Source organism: Fibroporia radiculosa (assembly GCF_000313525.1).
Source record: "Fibroporia radiculosa TFFH 294 genomic supercontigs, scaffold9888, whole genome shotgun sequence".
Taxonomy (NCBI): Eukaryota; Fungi; Basidiomycota; class Agaricomycetes; order Polyporales; family Fibroporiaceae; genus Fibroporia; species Fibroporia radiculosa.
In genome coordinates this window covers 24,697-46,803 of record NW_012133464.1, presented here as the reverse complement: position 1 = coordinate 46,803, position 22,107 = coordinate 24,697, and the positions used below count along the sequence as shown (strand labels likewise).

Here is a 22,107-nt window from a genome sequence, read left to right as displayed (position 1 = left end):
CTTCCCCCCCCCCCCCCCCAGCAACTATTTCTTCAAGTAGAGAGCTCAAATCTATCTATTGTCGTGGCGGACAATGGTTCCTGAATTATACTAGTACTCCTGACTTCAACAAAGGAGGTCTTGATGATGAATGTTTTCCATCGAGTCGTCATCGTCGAAATCTCTTCCTTGTATTTATGATTTAGATTTCATACCTGCTCGGGGACTCAGAGGTCGGTCAAACTCAGAGTGTGAAGAAGGTATATTATAGGTTCAACTTTGGAATGATGGCACCCGTACTGTGTGCGAGATATCTGATGCTCATCATATTTACTTATTACTTATAGGAATATTTGGCAAACGAATAAGGCCCATCACCGTTGACGAGAAATTGCATCAGGCTCAGCCAATGTACGCGTACAGTCGTTTCATGATCACTGTCAAGTCAATATACGAAAGCAAGTACTAACTATGCTTTTACAACTCATTTTTTCAATGATTCATCCATTCGCTGAGTTTCTGAGTTTCCGTGCTGACAGCACTTTCGCGGATATCAACTTGAGACGCCTGATATGCTAACCCTTTTTAGCTTACTATGCCACCCAGAGAAAGTAGAATACGAAAACAATGTCGCACGTCGCGCCCAGTACAGATAACTGCGTTCCATGTTCATTAGACAAGGAAACGATGCGATAAAGTACAGTGCAAGTACACAGCTCTAGTAATGTGACACAACAAAACCCATCTATACACGTGATCCCACACCTAAATGCTCGATGACTCTGACAGAAAATTCCAAGTGGACGCGATGAGCCCATGCAGTCGAGCAAACAATGGACATTTTCTCTCCCAAGTGTCGTCGATCATACAACCTCGAACGCCTTGCCACCCGCCCGTGCGTCGAGACTGATGACATCGTTGAGACCTGTGAAGGAATTGCGATGAGACTCCGAGAGAAAGAGTCCAATTAGCCATCTAAAACATACCCATGACTTCGAAGAATGCCTTGGGGTCCATGCCCCGAGCGGAAGTGAAGTCTGTCCCGGTCTTCTTTAGCGACCGCATAGCCTCCCGGATGCCATGCACGGCCGCAACACACGACACAAGTGAGAAGACTGATCGAAGCACTCTCAGAAGGTTTATTGAGGGAGAGAAATGTGTGTACTCACTAATGATCTTGGCACCATACTGCTCCGCCTCGCTGCAGGTGAAAGACGGAGTAAGACCGCCAGAGATGACGTTTACAAGCACCTATGGACACGTTAATATTGGAGAGCAAACAGCTGTTGCAAGTTCACGTACAGGCTTGGGAGCAAGGGCAGCGACGGTGTCCTTGAGCAGCTCGGAGGTCTTTACGCCCTCAATGAAGCAGACGTCTGCACCGGCATCTGCCGCGAGCTTGAGACGTGTGACCGCCTCCTCCATACCAAGGACTTGTGCCGAGTCAGTGCGGCCAATGATAACCTAAAGACAGAACATGTAAGGCTCTGAAGATGTTTACACAATGCGAAGCGTGCTCACAAAGTCGGAGCCACCGGGAATGGAATCACGAGCAATGACTGCTGCGCGGATGCGCTGCAAGAACTCCTCGCGGGAGACGACTTGCTTGCCCATCAAGTGTCCACAACGCTTCGTCTGCACCTGGTCTTCGATATGAAGACCAGCAACACCAGCGCGAACGTATTGGGTGACGGTCCTCGCAACCATCGCGGGCCCACCGAAGCTGAATACACATGAGCCCTTGTCATGCAGAAGCTATCCTGGAAAAAGCTTACCCAGTGTCAGCGTCGGCAATGACAGGGACGGTGGGGTCCAGGCTGCAGACCATTTGCGCGCTCTAAGGAGTCACAAGTCAGAACTGCAGCACTGAGAGAAATGTGGTCAACAACTGACCTGCACAAAGTCATTCAAGGTGGCGATGGCGACATCAGGCATGCCCAAGCGGGATGCGGTTGTAGCAGCGCCGCTGAGATAATCTCATCAGTCTTCTATATGATGACACTGAGAACGGTGCTCATACCTTTGGTACATGCAGTCGAAACCCGCCTCGAGGGCGCATCGTGCACTGATGCCATCACAGATACCGGGGGCGACCTATAATTTTCATTTAGCATACAATATGGTAATAGCGTAGAATGACACGTACAACAATGCCAGGGCGCGCAAGCATCTGGCGGAGGCGGGTGGCGGGGTCATGCGAAAGGGGACCCTCGAGGTAGTTCTTGGGATCAAGGCGGGGGTTGTAGTAGACACCCTCGCGAACAGCATGGCCGTTGGTGTCGGCGGAGGTCGCCTCAACCTCGACGACAGTCTCAATCGCGGTGGTCTCAGTCTCGCGGTGGAATTCGAATCCTGGCATTTTGAGTGGAGGATGGAAGTCTGATAGACAAGAGGGGATAGGTGGTGGTGAGTGTGGAGGGGAGATATCTATCTCTATCGGAGAGGGAGAGGCTGTTGAAAGCTGGAGGTCGGATGGTCGTGCTTATATATTGAACTTCAGTAACTTCTCGATCTGTGAAGGAGCAAAGGGCGTTTTGCGATATGATGCGCATCACAAACCTGGAACTCACGGCATAGCGTAACTACGTCTAACTACGCAGGCCATGACCGACTATGGGAAACTGGAATGTATCATGGGCATAGCGCACATCGATGAAATTACCGTGGGTCAGTTCTTTGCGCGCTGGATAAACAATGTGCAGGGATGGTGAGGAGATAGAGTGGATTTACGTGGAAGAATGGTTTGGAATGGTACTGCTCGCGGGAGGGAAGCCGCACAATGACAAATGCAGTCAATAAAAGAAGTGGGAATCCTTTGAATACGCACCGGATCAGGAAATTTTCGAGTACACCAAGCTGCCATAACTACCTGTCACTGAAGGCAACGGCACTCCGTCGGTGGCACCGCCCTCGATGGCTGCGGCCATTGAACGTCCGCGATAATGAGCTATATACAACCCAGATATCCGAAACGATTGTGGGTATGAACGCAACTGCGTCTGGTAGAGCACGCAGACCAGAGTGGGCCACGATCGGGGCTCGAAGCCATCGGGCGCTCCGCCGAGGAGAAGTGTCAAACTAGCGTCCGGATTGACGGACTGTTCGTTGGTCAATTCTAGCGCCGCGGTGGATGCAGGGTCTTTGTACTACTGACAGGCAAGCTGACAGGATGGTGTGAGTGAGAAACATAGCATGAGCGACAGAGATATTCATAACAATGATAATGCAAGTATCTTACAAACAACGCAGGGAATATGTAACCAAAAGTACTCCGGTCAACACAAGTCCGGGATAGCATCAGTGAGATTGCCAGCCAGTTTTACGAACGAGAGCTGAGAGACCCTGTGGTGCGCCCACGGCCGGCCTGTTCATCGGACAGCCACGACAGAGACTTCGACGACAGATGTCGATAGTCGGGCTTCTCGCTGAGCGGCTGACTTCTAGTGATGACGACTGCGCGTTCCGCATCGGACCCGGGCAAAGAAATATCGTTTCTTAAAGCCTTGGCTTCCGCGGAAGCTGCTTCTACACTGGACATGGTAGGCTGATCCGTAGGGCGTCTTCTATGTACAGGAGGATTTACATCAGTGACATAACTACCAGCCTGGGAGATATGACGAGCTTGAGAGGATGCGGAAACCAGCCCTGTAGAATCAGCGTTATCGTTTTCTCCGTCATACTCTAGACAGGAAAGAATCTTGCCTAGTTGAGAAAGCGACTTATAAAACCGAGTTGCTTTCTGGTAGTCATTATCATCTTCATCCAGATTACAAGTATCAATGTCTTGAATGAACTTCATGTCCAAGCAGGGAAGAGGCCACGACGCCTTCAAAACTTGTGTTGCAGCTTCACCAGATTCTTCATCTTCACTTTCCTCAGAGATCGTCAAGGCCAGGAATGACCGGCTGAGTGGACGCAAGTCCTGCAACGGGCGGCTTACGCCTTTACTCCTACTTGGGCTTGGACAGTCGTCCTTCAGAGTGTAGTGGCGTCTGGGAGAACCTTCTGGTACGGATACAATGGGAGAGCGATCATACACGTCTGACGAGTACGTAGTATACACACTCGCGAAACTGGCTGCCGGCGAAAAGCGCACTCGCCGTGATAGGCAGTCGGTTTCCGCGTCAGGAGTCTTATCGTAGCAGGAGGGTGCATTCGTAGGACTTGAAGAATCGAGAGCGCGACCAGGAGTGAGAGACTTTTTCGGTCGGAGCTTTGGAGTATCCAGTATCGAACTAGCTGTAGTCGACCTCATTTGGAGTAAGTCCAGCGAACAATGGATGGTTTGGGGACCAATACACAAGATTGTACGGAGTCGTCCTTTGGAAAGGGTCAAAGAATATCAACCTCAGCTTTATACGCGATTTGGAAGGGCCAAAGCTGGCCGCCGCCACAGTTATTTGGCGCCGGGGAGGCGGTGAGGCCTCCGCCCGAGAATGGATTACAAAACCAGGTGAAGGCCGCCTTCTCACTGCATGCTTACTACTTGTCACCGACTTCGCTAACATATATTCTACTCTAGTCTAGAGGGTGCTCAGATTACACATGTGTTACAGCAGCGTAAATCCATTTCACCATTCTGACCAAAATCGCATCTAGAAAGAGGAAAGGATCCCATAACGCCAACCTGGACTACAGCGGCATTTTTATTATTCCTCGTCACTCCCTCGCACTGGACGGGAAACTTTGGATTGGGGTAAAGTTGCGGCCGGCGAAAAGATAGCAAAGAAGTGGTTGAGGTAGCAAACTTGACACACAGTTCGAGCTTGTCCTGCGATTCTGTCATGTTTATGAAATTGATGGGGGATGAAAACGGAGTCAGCACTGTTCCTACTTGTAAGTGCAGAAGGGAGTCTGCGTCTTCGTCTTCAAAATTGTCCAGTTATTTCCATTTCTCGCTGCATCCTCCGTCAACTGTCACCCGTACAGCCAATTCATATCTTCAGCCCCGCTTGCGTCGACCTGTTGTCCCTGTCTTCGCCCGCACTATCCAGGGCCACCAGACCTACATCTATCACCCGCTGCACTTACAGCTAGTGTTGCTATTGACTCAGAGCCCGGCTCACATTCGTCCACACCGCCACCTCGTCCAGTGTCAATACAAGCCCGTAAACGCCCTCGATCCTGGCTCATAGAGACAGGAAGACATGCGCGCTACTTATCTCTCAGCAACACTGACCTCTCTGCCTCTGCGATCTACATCTCGAGCGTTAGTATGTAATGAAACGAACAAATGAAGACGGGCATTTCGCTGTCCCTATCCCCAATTTCTATGACGGACGCCGCCAAATCTGACTATTTCCACTTTGCATAAACCCCACCTCCGCTTAAGCCCCGACTTGTCGTGAAATGTCCAATGGGACGTCTCATCGCAACTTCGAAGGTCTTCCACACAGCGAATTGTCGGGCTGCAGCTCCCAGCTATGCCACGGCGCTCACGCTCTTCCCCACATAGTCATCCAGCACGAGGAGCACCCAGGACACCTTGGAAAGTAGCACAGAGTAATGGAGCCGTGTGTGCGACACCGCCTAACGATCGGGGCCTCACCCAATGTACCATGGCTCTGCAAGCTTCGAAGTGTTGATTTCCGGGGTGACACGCAGTTCAGGATAAGGCTTTATTGAATGAGAGGGTCACTAGCCCGAACACAGATGCATCTTCGGAGGTGACGATGCGTGCGAAACGGTGGTCAAAGTACATTTTGATATCGCACTCATGCACGGCAGCGACGAAGATGCTGGGGATGATGTCGTACGGGGGTACGCAGCAACGGGTGGCCGTAGCGGACTCCATTTTATAATTGAACGATGCGAGTGGGAGAGTTGGAGGCACAAACGGTCCAAGAGATATCCAAGGAATAGAAGATGTGCAGGATATTGGGGAAGAGGCAGATCAAACTATGTTGATTGTAGGAGGTGGTGATAGCGAGAGAAAGGCAGAGGCTCTGCTAGAAGAGCGAGCGACTGAGACAGACCCTAGCAGAGAGACGACGATGTTACCGGCAGGCTGCAGCCAATTACAGCCATCTATAGGCGAAGCGAACATTATTGTTGACCTCAACTAAGCCGCCCCCTCTGGACGTCATCGTTTGTTCGCTTCGGAGTTCCTTCAGACGATCTCACCATGTTTTGGTGTCTCTCCTTCCGATTGCACCTGCGCACGGCTATATTAAACTCGGGAGGACGGAGGGAAAGGATAGAATGCGCGCTGTGAACCTATCATGATACATCGGCCATCTTCAGCGTATATCGATCTTTGCACTGACCCCTAGTATGTATGCTATTAGAAATCCTGAGTTAGCACCTCTCGTATTGCTCCACGTTCGTCTTCTTACATGAACGGCCGCGTTCTAGTCGGAATGGCTGACCCGTAGGTGTAGATTTGGAAAGACGAACATGAGGTGTGTTGCCGCGGCGGCTATCCCAGAACAGGTATTAATAGAGCAATGTATAACGGCCAGTACGAACGTACCCACTCATGAACCACATCCTTTCGAGTCAAAATTCGCATTCCCTTTACGAAGGAGCCGCTGAGGAGCAGCCCTCCAGAGAATTTATGATTGCAAATTATCTAAAGCCATGGTGTTTCCATCGGGATAGACACAAGAAAACCTGGAAAAATTATCAACACCATCTGAATTGGTACAAGATGCCTTCCACTACTTACCATGCGCTATAATTTAAAATAAGAATATTGTTAGACTGGGGCTAACGGCTAACTTGGCCGGCACGAACTTCCTGGAACTTAACCAAGGACAGAGCTTCCCAGGTGTTCAGCGCAAGCATAACAGCAACACAGAAGCGGGAGGAGGAAGAGGAGAGGCGAGCTGCGACCCGTTGCGACGCGCCGACAGCCGTGCGGAGGCTCTCCGAGATTTCCCCGCTCGCCTTTTGGCTGCGACTCAAGTGACCTCGTGCTGCAGGCTGACTTGTCATGCACCGTTCTCTCTCTAGTCGAGGCAGCTGGCTCGCAGTAGTATAGGACCGTATAAAACCCGGAGGGCCCCATGCTCGCTCCTCAGCTTAGACCGCGAGCACACCGAGCACAGTATGTCCGAATCCTACACTTGGCTAATTACCGGGTGAGTCCTTCAACGGTCCTGTCTCACAGTATACTGTCTTACAGGACGTGTCTAATTGGTATCGCTCAGATCCAACCGTGGCTTGGGGCTCGAGCTTACTCGCCAGTTGCTTACCTCGCCATCTAACACGGTGATCGCCTCTTGTCGGACCCCGGACAAGGCAGCGGAGCTGCACGCTCTGAAGAACACCGCGAAGGGCACACTGCACGTCATTCCTCTTGATGTCAGTAGCGAGCAGTCTATCCGTGATTCAGTCAGACATGTCGACACAATACTTGCCGGCAGGGGGCTAGATTATCTGTATAACAATGCTGGCGTAGTGCGTCCACTTTTGCTCACTTCGCTGAAAACAGCCCTCTCATTCCTGAAAGAACCCCACGTACGACTCCCCATTCGAGTTTTCCTACCCAGAATTTCTGGAGGTACTCCAGACGAACGTTGGTGCACCCGCACTGCTCGGCCAGCTTTATTTCCCGTACCTTGAGAAGGGGACACGCAAAGTAATTGTGAACGTGTCTACTGGCCTTGCAAGCATCGGCCTCAATGCCGGGCCGAAGTGTAACTCGTACAGTATTAGCAAGACAGCGTTGAACATGCTGGTGCGTATGATTGTGTCGACATCGTTTCGCGAGCCCATAGCAACTGAATTGCATAGACGTATAAACAAGCAAGGGCCCGTCCAGACTTTACTGCCATCATTCTCGATCCTGGCTGGGTGAAGACTGGTGAGCATTGCACTCAAGCCACTTGAGGCATCAGTTAGTGACATTTCGGCATTCCTCAGTGATGGGCGGGGAAGGTGCAGTTCTAGAGCCAGAGGAGAGTGTGACCGGGATCCTGAAGGTCGTTTTAAATGTCACGCCGAAGGATTCCGGAAAATTCTGGAGGTACAACGGCACCCAGCACCCCTGGTAACTGGTTCTCATTTCTGAAAGCAACGAAGTGTATAATATGAAGCGAGCGAAGAGAATACTGGAAGCTGATAACGCGACTTGAGCTCTTCGTACTACATCACACTGACGCCGTGGCATGTTTTAAGCTCCTCTACGCTTTTTGGCCTTCTATCCCGTATTCGCATTGCTCGCGAATAGACCGAGATAACTTATGTCCAAGCAGACGTCGGTATCATGAGACTAGCGGAGTCAGGCGTACAGGGGTTGCCTGAAACAAGATCTACACAACGCACTTGATAGTACTTTCGTATTACTGCGTCAAGGCATATCGACGACCGCGCAAGCTCAGTGAAAATGCTTCCGCGTCATTGCTGCACATACACGATGCATCCTCCTGACATCGACCTCGATCCTCATGACCCATCCAAGGCTACTTTTAGATACCGATTCTCCGAACGCAGTTCAATTTGTCATGCGACAAAGTGGTAAGATACCCGCAGGATTGCCCAATCTTACTTTCTTAGGTGGGTTATCGATGCCACACGGCGACTGGCGAATGTCGGCTGGTAACACAATTGAGTCATGCCACGAAGAATTGCGTAACGTACCAAATGAGGTCACTGAAGACGACGGAAAGACCCATGCTAATTCAGTGTGTATAGTACCCACGACAATTCCACTGCTTGTCAACGATTTTTGCTTCATAGATAAGGCTACACAAGACGTCCTACCCTTGCTGAATCCAACAATGACCTCAGTTACCTGGCTCATTACTGGGTGAGTCGTACGGCTCCCTAGTGCATGAAATGTTCACAGGAGATAACCTCCCAATAGTTCCTCCAGAGGATTAGGATTTGAGCTCGTCAGACAACTTCTTCCCTCACCTGAGAACTTCATCATAGCAACATGCCGCAATCCAGACAAAGCGGCGGCCCTGCAAGAGCTGAAGGACAATGCCGGAGGAAAACTTCACCTGGTTGCGCTCGATACTAACAGCGAGTCATCTATCAGGAATTCATTTGAGGCCGTTAAAGCCATTCTCAACGATAGGGGAGTAGACTACCTATACAACAATGCCGGTCTGGTGAGATGAACCTCACCCATGCAATCTTACTCCAGTGACGAGTATATTCCTGTCCAGGACGTTGCAGATGAGGCATTCAGCTTCCAGTATGCGGATCTACTGCAGATCCTGCAGACAAATGTCGCAGGACCCGCACTAATCGCAGAGGTGTACTTACCGCTAGTCGAGAAAAGTCGACGGAAGACGATTATAAATGTTTCGAGCGGATTGGGAAGTATAGGGCAAGATCGCGGACCGAGTCTGGCTTCGTATTGCATAAGCAAATCGGCCTTGAACATGCTGGTAAATCTACAGGATCGTGGACATCCAGCATTGATACTGACTGTATCGTTGATGCAGACTTACAAGCAAGCAAAAGCCAAGCCCAACATTACCTCGATTGCGCTGAGTCCGGGATGGGTCCAGACGGGTAAGCAGTTAGAGGCTAAGTCAACTTTCCATGACTAACTTCGCTACAGATATGGGCGGACCTGACGCTCCACTCTTACCGCAAGAAAGCGTCGCGTCCGCACTGAAAGTAGTCAAGTCATTGACCCTCAAAGATTCTGGTAAATTTTTGAGCTATGATGGTTCCGAGTTGCCATGGTGAAATGCGGGTGGTTTCAAAATATCCTATACTCTGTGTCTATCTAGAAAAGACATGATTTCGAATCTGAAAGCCATAATACATACCTGGAGCAATTGCGCGAACGTACATGAACGTTGCCAATCCGTGGCCGAGCCACGCGACGCGCTCCTCTCACATGACCGTGGTACAGGGATACCGGATTTGTGATGTGATCGATCGGCGAGCGAGAGATCCGAGTCCGTCGACTCAAATTGCTCACTCGAGAACGGCGCCGCCTCGAAGCTGCTTGGTCACTCTCCGTCTGGCTTACTCATGCGTTGAGTCGCTGGACTTATAAGTATCACTTTGCAGTTTTAAGCATCTCTCCTTCTGGCCCAGATTCTCTTATATCGACAGCAGCGGATACCAGATTTCTAGGGGGCATTCGAGACGAAAGAGCAAATAGTGAGCACAGCTACCTTTTTGTGAAGCTCTCGATGAGATCATAGTCTTTGCCCAGTATCTTATTTTATAGCTTTCCATGGAATTTGTTCCTGCTCCCGCAGTACACCGTGTGCTCTGCGCCGATTGTGGTACCCCGATTGTGCCCAACTCCGCCAATTTGTGCGTCGCATGCCTCAGGAATACGGTAGACATCACAGAGGGAATCCCCAAACAAGGTATTTCTTCATCCACGGCTTCAGATCTTCGTCTCGCTCATATCGGAGATCATAGCATCGCTGTCATTTTGCCGTAATTGCGAGCGTTTTCTCTCACCGCCCTCCTCATGGACGATAGCCCAGCCCGAATCGCAGGAGCTACTCGCCATCTGCTTGAAAAAATTGAAGGGTCTGAATAAGGTCCGCCTCACAGAAGCGCATTTCATCTGGACGGAACCACACTCCAAACGGCTGCGAGTGTCTTTGACAATCCAGAAAGAAGTGCTCACCTCGACTATCCTTGAACAAATCTTCGAGATCGAGTATCTTGTGCAATACGGCCAGTGTCCAGATTGTACAAAACTTGCTGCGAAAAACACTTGGAAAGCTCTTGTACAAGTGCGCCAGAAGGTCCCTCACAAGCGAACATTCTTGTTCCTCGAGCAGCTTATCCTCAAACATGGTGCTCAAAAGGATACGATATCAGTCAAAGAAGTGAAAGATGGGCTGGATTTCTTCTACAGCCAACGGAGCCATGCGATCAAGATGGTCGACTTTTTGACTAGTGTAGTGCCAATACGGTGCGTCGCTGCCCTCTTATATTGACCGAGCTGTCTTTGACGTTCCTGGTAGATCCAAAGCGTCTGAACAGCTGCTATCGGCAGATACACACACCAACACAGCGAACTTCAAATATACCTACTCTGTTGAGATCATTCCTGTTTGCAAAGATGATCTCGTCTGCCTTCCCGCAAAACTCTCTCGCTCGCTCAGCAATATCACCCCCCTGACAATGTGTTCACGTGTCGGCAACACCCTTCATCTTCTCGACCCATCCACCCTCCAGTCCTCAGAAGTTTCCGCTCAAGTGTATTGGCGCACACCATTTGACTCACTAACGACCGTTTCAGACCTTGTCGAGTTTACTGTCTTGGATATCGAGCCATCCGGAACGACGCGAGGCAAATGGGTTCTTGCCGACGCACAGGTCGCGCTCTCGGGCGCGTTCAAGTCGCATGACGATGATGCGATGGACGATGATAGCGGCGCGGGGGCGAATCAGATCTTCCACACGCGCACGCACCTCGGCGGCATATTGCAGCCTGGTGATGCGGTGTTAGGATACTACCTCTCGAACGCCAACTTCAACTCGGACGCGTTTGCGGCGCTCCCGGCGCACCGCATACCGGACGTTGTGCTCGTTAAGAAAGCATACCCGAACCGCCGCAAGAAGAACCGGGCGCGTAATTGGCGTTTGCGCAGCATTGCGAAGGAGGAAGGCGAAGAGGGCGATACCGGCTCAGGGCGTGGCGTTGTCGGACGCATGGGTGGTCGTGACAAGCGCAAGGTGGATGAAGATTATGAGCTCTTCCTGCGCGACCTGGAGGAGGACGAGGAGATGCGTGGTGCTGTTAATCTATATCGAGCCAAATCCGACAATCCCGGGGCTGGCTCAGGTATGGCGGGCGGTAAGACGCGGAAGAAGACACAGTTCGCGATGGACGTGGATGATGCTCCGAACAGCAGTGTGGCTGTTGCTGCTCCAGAGCCTGGGGAGCCGGATGAAGAGGACGAGCCGGATTTCCCGGAGGTGAAGCTTGACGAATTATTGGAGAATTTCGACGAAATGACATTAGATGACGCTTAACTCACTTTGCTTTGTGTATTGATATCGCACTTGTCTCAGACTTTCAGTGTTGTGACAATGGAGACTGCGAGCGTCACGTCTGTGACACGATGTTCATTACGGCGCGTTCTTACTCCTTAGTTGAATGCGACCATTGTCTCGCTGTCTAGACCCAGGCTGCTCTACCCGTTTTTACATTCAGAAGATGCATAAGTTACGCCCTGTGAACTCAAATGCGCTGATGCACTCGTGACAGTTCATCCTTCTCCTAGTCTGCTTCAGAAAAGACGTCGTTGACGTTAATCACGTACGCCTTTGAGCATTCCAACCGTTTCTCTTGTACGCTCGACTTTAGTACGAGCGGCTTGAAACCGACTGCAAAGCTCGCTCTGCATCCCTTTATATGCCCATCTTCGCGGGCCACCAAGTGTCCCAGGATTCCACTTTGGAAGCTATTCCCTTATGAATTCTGCTCGCTGTACATATAGTGCGTACCTACACTTGGATCTATGCGTTTGTACAAATTTGCTGTCGATAAAGAAATTTCCACGGCTATGAATCAAACATACGGGAGGCTCAGTAGTCATTTCGATACTGGAGCTGAAGGTCTTGATCAGGACGTCGTACGACTCGGACTGATCAAATTCATGGTACGTACAATACTGATCGGTTCTGAGTGTATGGTATACTTTCATACTAGATGGAGCTCTCGTCCTTGCGTATATGAGAAAAGTGATTGACGTTTCCCATTCGAAACAGCTATCACTTGGCACAGATAAGTATATATATTGTATGGCCTTGCATCGACTAGCTGAACTTCTTCGTTTCTACTTTCGAACCTCCCTCAGCCTTCACGAACATGTTAAGCACATGACCCCAGTGGGCCCTCCGCATCTCGGGGATTTCATCAATTCCTTTCAATCACCAGGTGTCTGGCGAGCTTCGCCGCATTGCCGCCTCGCTGGAGGCTTGTGACCGGATGTATGCTATGATCCAACTCGATTTCGCTCTGGGCTGACCAATCTGACGTTCGACCTTGTGGCAGCCGACCAGAAATCCATCACCCGTCTGAACGGTTGTCATGTGCGCTTTGGCCCAGAAGCAGCGCCCCATCAGTGTCCTTCAATTGATGACCGGGTCTGTTGGATTTCAAAGTTGGTGGAAGCTCTCCACAACAATGGGATTGAAGTGTCTTCCAGATGTTGCGACCAGAGCGACTGTCGAAATAGGTATGCTCTGACCTTTACTGTTCGGAGTACACGACCGCTGTCATCGCGGCGGCGAGACGATGCTCTTCCCGTGATGCCCAGCATGGTCCGAGTGCGCGCCGCATGGGTCAAGTATCGCTGCGCTGCCTCAGTGGTCTAGAGTGTGGCTTCTTTCAATAGATGAACGATTTTAATGGCCAAATTTATCTGTGTTCCTACCACCATCCACCTCCCTTGATGCTGCGACTCGCTTGCAGCAACGTATGTGGATCCTATGGGGAATGTATCCATGCGATACAATATTGGTGCTACTCCGTTTTTCCCGTCTTCTACATGCTCTGATAAAAAGCTGCGCCTTCATGAGCCACATATTTCATTCACTGAGCTCTCGACTCCTACCATCCTCTCTGTCACCACACAAGGTCATCATGCTCAGGACCTTCGCTTCCTCTATAATCCTTGGTATTATATCGGCGTCGCTTTCCAGTGCGACCATCACGACTCTCAGCCTTGACCCTATCCAGGGCAGGACGGGAGCCTACATGCATGGAGCACCTGGAGCAGGGCGTTTACGCGCTATGCTCATGAAGGGCCATACCACCACAATCCCGGCGACTAACCTTGCTTACGTGCAATACACAGCCTCCATCGGTGTCGGTTCTCCCCCCACGTACTACAGCCTTGTTATTGACACTGGTAGCTCGAATACGTTTGTCGGGTAAGCTGTATCTACTCCCAGTCCGACTTGTTACCCGTATTGATCAATATCCGGGTGGTCCATGCGGTTTGATACATGAAGGAGTGGCAAGCAGTACGTCCGCACATCAACAAGTATTCCCACTGGGCAGGAAGTGGCGGTTTCCTATGGCTCGGGTTCTTTCTCTGGCAATGAGTGTGAGTGCATGTGCTAGATGGTAACCGCCCTCCACATTCACCCTGCTGTGCTGCGTAGATCTCGATCAGGTCACTATCTCTCCCGGACTTGTGATCTCCAACCAGTCGATTGGCGACGCTTTAGAAAATTCCGGCTTCAAGTGGGTAGCTGCTTTGTTCGTGCTTGGGGATTTGAATTGTTCATTTCGATCTCGTAGAGGTGTCGATGGCATCATCGGCTTTGGGCCTACCAACCTCACGCTCGGTACGCTCTACCTAGACACCAATGCGACAATCCCTACTGTGATGGACAACTCGTATTCCCAGGCACTTATCGCGACTGAAGTGCTTGGAGTTCGTTTTGCTCCAGCGAGCACGGACAGCGATAAAAGTCTTGTTATTTCTATGATGACGTTATATGATAAGTCGCTAATTTCATCGTCTGTTTGTCAGATGGGGCGATCACACTAGGTGGCGTCGATACGAACTATGTACGTGTCTGATTATTGTGCACTATGAATGACGCCTCTGACAACGCTTGCTTGTGCAGTATATTGGCGAAATTACATACACATCTGTAACGACTACTGCCCCATCGAACTCTTATTGGGGGGTGGATGTCACCGGTGCAACTTATGGCAACACGACGATCATTCCTGGTTCATATGCAGGAATTGTTGATACTGGTACCACGCGCAAGTGTTTTCTTATTCAAGTTACAGACATATACGCTGACATAGGACGTCTTACAGTGATCTACATTGCTAACGATTGGTACTCGACGTACGAGAACTCGATTCCGGGGGCGTATTACGATCTTAACAACACAGGCTTGATTGTAATTCCCGAGTCATCTGCTGAGAACCTGCAGCCATTCAATTTAGAGATCGGAAACGCAACATTCACACTTTCCCCCAAGGCACAGCTTCTCCCAAAGAGCCAAAACGAGGCATGGGGTGGAGACTCGGGCCTCCAGTACGGCTATATTGGTCCTATCGGCACACCTAGTGGCTCGGGATTAGACTTCATACTTGGACAGAAGTTCATGGAGCAGTTCTACGCAGTGAGTGAACATAGTTATAGGAGTTTTTGTAGGAGCTCAGACGAGTGTCTTAGGTCTTCGACACCACGAACAACCGAGTCGGGTTCGCATACACGTATGTGTTTCCATCTAACGGTGAAATTCTAACTGAAAGATGTTACCCTGAACAGGGACCACACGTACTAAGTGCGGACAGATGGGAGACGCTCAGAGTCCAGATATTGATCAAAGGTGTTTCTTGCTAGCGGCGTGTAGTATCAGTGTAAAAACAGTGATAATGCATTCTTTGTCCCCAGTCAATTTAAGAATACTACGTACTGTACACATCGGATATTTTCTTATGCTTATGAAATGCAGTTCAAGTGGACGGAATGATATTGGCTCGGGAGAATTACGCCCCTAGCCTGGCAAGTTGATGGAATCGGGCGAGGCTGCCAATAGGGTATATCACGTCCAGAGCCACAAATACCGCGTCTTTGTATTTAGAGATAGACTGATCCATGCTGAGAATTTTGTTGCAAGACGTCGCAAAAAGCAAAATGGTACCTAAACATCACTGAGGTACGTTTGGTCAGAGTTACGCAGGTAATTGAGGTAACAAAGCGTAGGAAATAGGTAGCGCCATTCCCTGCCTGACTAACAGTTAATTTTTAGTCGTCCTGCTCGAACTGGGGATGTAGCAGGTGGAGCCGATTTTTTTAGTCATTCGTGATTTATAACCCGGTTGTGTGCGCCTAGACATTTTAAAGATGCAACAAGAATCCCACAGAGGCGCTGCGATCAATTCGCAAAGCTGGTGAAATGTCTATTTCACTAAGTATCCAACTAGCCAGAAATGTTCCAGAGCAATATCTAAACTTTTCTCCTCTGCGCATCTAGTCCGTGTGTGTCCTGACAAAGAATATGGTTCAGCTAAGAAATTACCACAACAAAATTATACACACGTGTACGCAAACCCGACTTGGTTGTGCGCGGTGTCGAAGACCTGAAGCGCTAGCATTAGCTGTCGCGGCGGCTCCGGAAACCGAGCCCACTTACCGCATAGAACCGCTCCATGAATTTCTGCCCAATGATGAAGTCAAGCCCCGTGCCGCTGTCTTCGCCGATTGGGCCAATGTAGCCGTACTGAAGTCCTGGCTCCGCACCCCATGCTTCGTTCTGGTCCTTGGGGAGGAGCTGTGCCTCGGGGGATAGTGAGAAAATGCCGCCGCCGATCTCAAAGTTGAACGGTTGCATGTATTCGACAGACTGCTCGGGAATAACGATCAGCCCTGTGCTGTTGTCGTAGTATGCTCCCGGGATCGAGTCCTGGTACGTTGAGTACCAATTGTCAGCAATGTATATGACTGTAGTATCCCATATAAGCGCGTATATTCATTACCTGGATAAGGGAGCTCACTTACGTGTCGTTCCAGTATCAACAATTCCCGCATATGAACCAGGAATGACCGTTGTCTCGCCGTACGTTGCAAGCGTGACATTCACACCCCAGTAATAGTTTGAGGGGTAAGTGGTCGTAACAGGTGTGTACGTGATGTCGCCCAGGTACTACACAGTTTATGTCATCAGAAGCCTCATTCACGGTGCACAGGAATTAGATGCATACCAAATCTGTATCGATACCACCTAGCGTGATCGCCCCGTCTGACAAACCATTAAATAGGTTAGCAAGCAGATAAGGAACACCATTATAGACGTGACGGACTTGTGTCGCTGTATGAATTCGCCGGGGCAAAAGATACTCCGAGAATCTCGGTCGAGATAAGCCCCTGAGAAAGGGCGTTGTTCATTACAGTAGGAATCTCAGCATTGACGTCGGGATAAAGGGTATCAAGAGTGAGGTCAACCGGGCCGAAGCCAATGATACCGTCAACACCTCTGGAGCAAGATTCAATAATCGAGGTCTCCGAGCGCGAATAAAGCAGCCACTCACTCAAAATCGGCATACTCCAAAGCGTCGCCAATTGACTGATTGGTGATTACGAAGTCGGGAGCAATAGTAACTTGGTCGAGGTCTGCACGGGGTGGGAGAGTAAGTGGGGAGAGGCGATACCACAAGGCACATGTACCCACACTCGTAACCGGAAAAGAAGCCCGTGCCATAGGTGACATTCACTTCCTGCCCAGTGGGAATGCTCGTTGATGTACGGACGTACTTCTTTCCGGTCCTTCATGTATCATCGCACATGTATCGAACAGATCTACATCAGGCCGTCGGATAAAGAGAACAAACCCGACTTACCCGACGAATGTATTGGAGCTACCAGTATCGATAACAATGTTGTAGTACGTCGCTGGAGAACCGACACCGACCGAGGCTGTGTATTGGACATAGGCAAGGTTAGTCGCTGGGATCGTGGTGGCACGACCCTTCATGAGCGCAGCACGCGCACGCCCGGCATCAGGTGCTCCCTGCATGTAGGCTCCAGTCCTGCCCTGGACAGGGTCAAGGCTGAGAGTTGTGACGGCTGCATTGGCGAACGACGCCGATACGACAGCAAGGATTACAGAGGAAGCGAATGTCCTGAGCATGGTGGTCTTGTGTACCGAGAGGGCAGCGGGAGACGAGAGCCCAGGGAACGAGACGAGCCTCTAATAAAGGCACGACGAAGGACGGGAAAACGGGACTGCACCGATATTGTACCGCATGGCTACATCCCTCAAAGGATCCGAATACACAGGCGCGAACGAATCACCGCGTAGAGGAAGGTGGATTATGACGCGAACACAGGTAAATTTGGCGAGAGAATCACTTATCTATTCAGACAAGCCGCAATCTAGAGTACCGAGACAACGCAGCGACCCTCGACCCATGCGGTAGACCACTGATCACGGCGCCGACAAGTGAATGCACATGCGATAGCCGACATCGACTCGGAGTTGCGCAGTGACAGTGTGTCGCATAATCCTCTCAGCACGTGACACACGTTTATCATATCGCGACAGACGCATTCTCCGTTCATGCCAACATTGGCAGCTCCATGAGGGCTGCTGTACGCTGTCCTGGAGAGCATCTTGTGCAGCTGGAGTCTGAGGACATTCTGATTATGATTGATGGCGCAGAGGGCTGGAAACGTCCTCCAAATCCCCACAACTCGCGTGTGACCAGCTGTATACAGACTAGTTCAAATATGAATTCGATCATCAAACCGAGTTTATTGAATGTCACGGTATACATGCGGGTACCATTCGACACTTTCCGCGCCTGCCACTGGAAAGCATTCGGTGGAATTTCACCAAGGCAAAACTCATTAGATACCTTACGATTCCTCGCATGCTACGGGCCAAAGAGATCCGTGGAGTTGAGTTGTCAGGAGGAGCAAGGAAGTTTAGTGGCGGCACAAGGCCACGCATACGTTCATATAAGTAGGTATCAGAAGAACTGCAGAACTGATCTCATTTACAAATAGACGAGATGATCACCCCATAGCAAGACATACCGCATACGCTTGGGCACGAGACCACCGTATGCCAAACCGAATCAATTGAGCACCAAACAGCTTGGTAGACTGAACTCTAAAATCTGGCGATTAGAACAGATTACATCAGTATCATGGTGTTTGTGTAATGAACATAAATAAGCTGAAAGAGCACTGGAGTGGGTTGTTCACCGGATGGCAGAATGAGTCAGGGGGGATAATGGACAGTTAGAATACATGCTCTGTGTCTGGGATCCCGCTTTTCAAAACCATTTGCTTAACACCAGCCATGAGTTTGCACCAACCAGGATTGTATGGCGTTATGCGTATCATCTTCATAGTAACCGCATCTATTGGCAGGCCAGGACATTTCGTTACTACCCTCACCGGACTTGAATTCAATGGCGATGCTCACCACTTCCAAGCCATGTCTGAACACCATCACAGAACGTGAGTTCTAGCATAGGAGCGCGCTGTCCTGTGTGGTCTGTCGCGTCCAATTCATCAACTAGACTCTATATGTACTCCTGGCCCTCTCCCAGATCGAGATTCATCATGGTCTCGATTTCTGTCAACACGTCGCTAATTTTAAACACCCCTGCACTAGCAAATCGGAAATGTCCCCGGTTTATTTTTTTGACGAACGTGGAGTGTACTGGCAAAGGCGGAATAGGATGTGAGTCCGACCACGCGAAGAGTCCCTCTGCAGTCCAAGCGCGTGAGTCATAGCCATAGTGTCGTTGTTATTTGCTGCCGTGCGCCATTCGAACCAATCAGCGTGTATTTGCGCCCCCGTGGGATCAGTCTTCTTCAGCTCCTCGAGACGCTTTCTGGACAGCGCAGTTTCTCTACAGTCCATCATTGTCGAGCTGTCACCAATACTACCACGTGGAGACTATACTCACTTGCATCCATCCCTGTCAGTCTACATATGAGAAAATGGGGGCAACGGATATTCATAAATGATACGCACTTGTGGAGCTTCCAATCTAGTAAGTTCATCAATCTAGCAGTTGGTAAGGAGCATATCATGAATGGCCCACTGTCCAATAGTAGATCCACTGGCACTGTGCGCAGCGGAACACCGGCTTTTGCTGTCGCAAGTCCCACACGTTCTACACCGCTTTTCCAGCCTATCATTATTTCGTTGCGTAGACCTGCAACGTGCGGACCATTTCGAGCCTCCGAGAGCCTGAGGAACGGGATGAGGTGGCTGGTCATCACGAGCTAGCACCTGCCTCAGGGTCGGCTCCCAGAACATGGTGGGGAGCTTCCGCAGGGTTGCCACCGCAGCATCTATATGCCTTAATTGCACGAATAAGATGCATGCAGCAGAAGGGAAAGGACGCTCGTCCTCACTCTTTCTCTGCATCTGAGTCGGTGCCCATCTGATGAAGCACCTGCGCGGCATTATTGTGCGCCCGGGTGTGCAAAGTAGAAACGTCGGCATCTACATGTGTTCCGGATAGGTTTTCTGTAGCTTTGAAAAATCCCTCGAGTATTGATCGCGATTCTTGATCAAAACGACAGGTAAGAGTGCGTGAGTATCAGTATAGCTCGTATGACCATCTAAGATCCATCAGTGTATAAAAAAAGGAAATAAGGACTTAATCCTTCATTGTACTTGAAACGTACAGAGCTTCGATAGCTGGAGCTGCCTTCTGCTCACGGAGTTTCTCCTTGTTCATCTCCATTAGTTCTGTCGCAACCGCTGGGGCTTCAGCTGGACGGTCAATCTTATAGTAGCTGCGAGTACAAGCTGTAAGCTGCGAGTACTTTTGAACCATAGGGACATACAGGAGGTGATTAGCAAGTTTGCTCCTAGGATTTGCAATCTATATAATCAATTCGGGGCTACTCTGGTCGTCATGATGCCTGAGACTCTTTCCATAAAGTAGAGTGCATCTTTTGCTTTCTGATTCGGTAGTATATGACCAGCTTCGCGCAGCTGTTTCTCAGTGCTCTCCTGCAGAGTATGTATGAACATCTTCAAGGTGAAATGACGGACTCAAGGAGGTCATCAAGCACTGCACAACATCGAGTACTAACGAGCCCCACACGCTACAAAATGGGATACGTGCCACCTTCTTTTACGAAATAGCTGAATCTAAATATGTGCGGCAAAACGCAATTTCATGACAGCGCCTCGGGCAATTTCTGAGCCGATCCGCTGGGAGGATCGCCGACTTTGCGAGTGAATTGCACCGCAATATTTCCCGGTCCACCCGACAGGAAGAGTTCAGGCACAGTGACGAGAGTGACATCGATGTCAAGGGAGCTGTGTGTGTCGGAAAATCTTACAGCACTCAACGTCTGCTCTCACCAAACCCAGCGACGGGACCTTGCCGGCGAATTCAGACTGTGCAGAATTGTCGATGCCTTGAAGATTCAGTCGCGGAGAGAATGTTGGCGGACGAGTTGTACTATTCTGTAGGCGTAACATCGCGCCGAAAATGGGGAAGATAAGCTGCAAGAGGTCAAAAGACGCAGTGAGAACCAAGTCAAATTCGAGCTGTTTCAAAACTGGTATATTTCAAGGAGTCACGATTGAACGCGATCACGCGACGTGCGTCACAATTGTGATGTTTAGCGACACTCACAAGTATCTTTCGACGAGGGCCACAATTGAAACGGCAAGTCACAAAACTTCCCTCAACACCATGAAAGCCTTTCATCAATCTCTCCTCTAATTTCCAGCTAGCAGCGACATGTGTGCAGAAAACTCAGTGATAGTGAATTCACGAGAGAGGAGATAGTCAGCCTTACACTGTCGACAAGTGGACGTCGTCCGGGCGGCTGACCGACGTACGCTTAAGACCAAACCCGCTGCCGCATATATACCCAGATTACCACTACGAAGGCTCTGCCAGAACCTTCATTTACCCTATCTGATATCATGAGTACCGTACACGTCCTAGATAGGTTCTACCTTGCCATTACCCTCCTAATCACAGTTGGCTATCAGCTGCTTGGTTTTGCTGTCGCTTGGACCTTCCAGGTGAGCTTTAGAGTTCTACTTCTTACGAGCTGCTACCGTGAATGCTTACTGAGGGAAAGTTTGATAAGCTCACGGACTTCACTGGCGGTGAGTTGTATTGCGTATATGCACTCACTATGACGGTTAATCCTATAAGGATTCAGGATCCAATTTTCTTGTACTTGGCACGTTCTTCCTCCCCCTTTGTTACGCTGCAGCCAACTCTTGTACTACTATAGCATTGGTTACGCTATTACTTGGCCAAACTTTTCACGCCCGCAATATCATTGCGTCAGTATTTGTGATGGTATGGGCGAGTCGTCTAGCAGGAAAGTAAATCAAAAATCGAGCTATCATGCGTCTGATAGTTGTCAATGCAGGCTTTCTGCTCTTTCGAGTACTCAAACGTGGAAGCGACGCTCGTTTCAACAACATCAGGTCACATTTCTTCAAGTTTTTGGGTGCGTTTTCTTTGATTTTACTATCCCATCTGACATGTTCGGCATCTCATTTATCTGGCCTCTTAGGTTTTTGGGTTGGTATGTCTGATCGTATACCGCTTCTCTATGAGTGGGCTAAGAGCGTGATTGGATGTAGGGCAAATCGTGTGGGTCAGTATCGTCTTGTTAATCGAAATATCAACTCCCTTGTATTTCCACTGACGACATCTCGTAGGTATGGACAGTATCCCTTCCGCTTACGATCTTCAATTCGCCG

At 49.9% G+C, this 22,107-nt stretch overlaps 8 protein-coding genes across 8 annotated transcripts; 4 read left to right on the top strand and 4 right to left on the bottom strand.

Annotated features, from left to right (window-relative positions):
- Positions 1-842: 842 nt before the first annotated feature.
- FIBRA_06952 (uncharacterized protein) lies at positions 843-2,338 on the bottom strand (the record flags this gene model as incomplete). The annotated part of the gene is made up of 9 exons (XM_012328655.1): positions 843-904; positions 966-1,094; positions 1,149-1,230; positions 1,282-1,443; positions 1,501-1,702; positions 1,755-1,816; positions 1,873-1,945; positions 2,000-2,073; positions 2,126-2,338. 9 exons carry the CDS (start codon positions 2,336-2,338, stop codon positions 843-845), a joined length of 1,059 nt encoding a protein of 352 aa, XP_012184045.1.
- A 960-nt stretch (positions 2,339-3,298) lies between these two features.
- FIBRA_06951 (uncharacterized protein) lies at positions 3,299-4,234 on the bottom strand (the record flags this gene model as incomplete). The annotated part of the gene is made up of 1 exon (XM_012328654.1): positions 3,299-4,234. One exon carries the CDS (start codon positions 4,232-4,234, stop codon positions 3,299-3,301), a length of 936 nt encoding a protein of 311 aa, XP_012184044.1.
- Positions 4,235-7,029: 2,795 nt separating this feature from the next.
- On the top strand, positions 7,030-7,976 carry FIBRA_06950 (uncharacterized protein; the record flags this gene model as incomplete). The annotated part of the gene is made up of 5 exons (XM_012328653.1): positions 7,030-7,061; positions 7,131-7,380; positions 7,433-7,660; positions 7,717-7,786; positions 7,846-7,976. The coding sequence occupies 5 exons, from the start codon at positions 7,030-7,032 to the stop codon at positions 7,974-7,976; spliced, it is 711 nt and encodes a 236-aa protein (XP_012184043.1).
- Positions 7,977-8,702: 726 nt separating this feature from the next.
- Positions 8,703-9,627, top strand: FIBRA_06949 (uncharacterized protein; the record flags this gene model as incomplete). The annotated part of the gene is made up of 5 exons (XM_012328652.1): positions 8,703-8,731; positions 8,789-9,038; positions 9,096-9,320; positions 9,378-9,447; positions 9,497-9,627. 5 exons carry the CDS (start codon positions 8,703-8,705, stop codon positions 9,625-9,627), a joined length of 705 nt encoding a protein of 234 aa, XP_012184042.1.
- A 499-nt stretch (positions 9,628-10,126) lies between these two features.
- On the top strand, positions 10,127-11,892 carry FIBRA_06948 (uncharacterized protein; the record flags this gene model as incomplete). Its single annotated transcript, XM_012328651.1, has 3 exons — positions 10,127-10,265; positions 10,321-10,825; positions 10,878-11,892. 3 exons carry the CDS (start codon positions 10,127-10,129, stop codon positions 11,890-11,892), a joined length of 1,659 nt encoding a protein of 552 aa, XP_012184041.1.
- A 1,615-nt stretch (positions 11,893-13,507) lies between these two features.
- Positions 13,508-15,180, top strand: FIBRA_06947 (uncharacterized protein; the record flags this gene model as incomplete). Its single annotated transcript, XM_012328650.1, has 8 exons — positions 13,508-13,797; positions 13,879-13,973; positions 14,032-14,113; positions 14,171-14,343; positions 14,406-14,443; positions 14,503-15,015; positions 15,069-15,109; positions 15,165-15,180. 8 exons carry the CDS (start codon positions 13,508-13,510, stop codon positions 15,178-15,180), a joined length of 1,248 nt encoding a protein of 415 aa, XP_012184040.1.
- Positions 15,181-15,869: 689 nt separating this feature from the next.
- FIBRA_06946 (uncharacterized protein) lies at positions 15,870-17,526 on the bottom strand (the record flags this gene model as incomplete). Its single annotated transcript, XM_012328649.1, has 9 exons — positions 15,870-15,885; positions 15,939-15,979; positions 16,033-16,340; positions 16,398-16,542; positions 16,601-16,638; positions 16,700-16,872; positions 16,928-17,009; positions 17,068-17,162; positions 17,237-17,526. 9 exons carry the CDS (start codon positions 17,524-17,526, stop codon positions 15,870-15,872), a joined length of 1,188 nt encoding a protein of 395 aa, XP_012184039.1.
- Positions 17,527-18,928: 1,402 nt separating this feature from the next.
- On the bottom strand, positions 18,929-19,674 carry FIBRA_06945 (uncharacterized protein; the record flags this gene model as incomplete). The annotated part of the gene is made up of 6 exons (XM_012328648.1): positions 18,929-19,011; positions 19,059-19,261; positions 19,319-19,330; positions 19,387-19,402; positions 19,457-19,536; positions 19,586-19,674. The coding sequence occupies 6 exons, from the start codon at positions 19,672-19,674 to the stop codon at positions 18,929-18,931; spliced, it is 483 nt and encodes a 160-aa protein (XP_012184038.1).
- Positions 19,675-22,107: the final 2,433 nt, after the last annotated feature.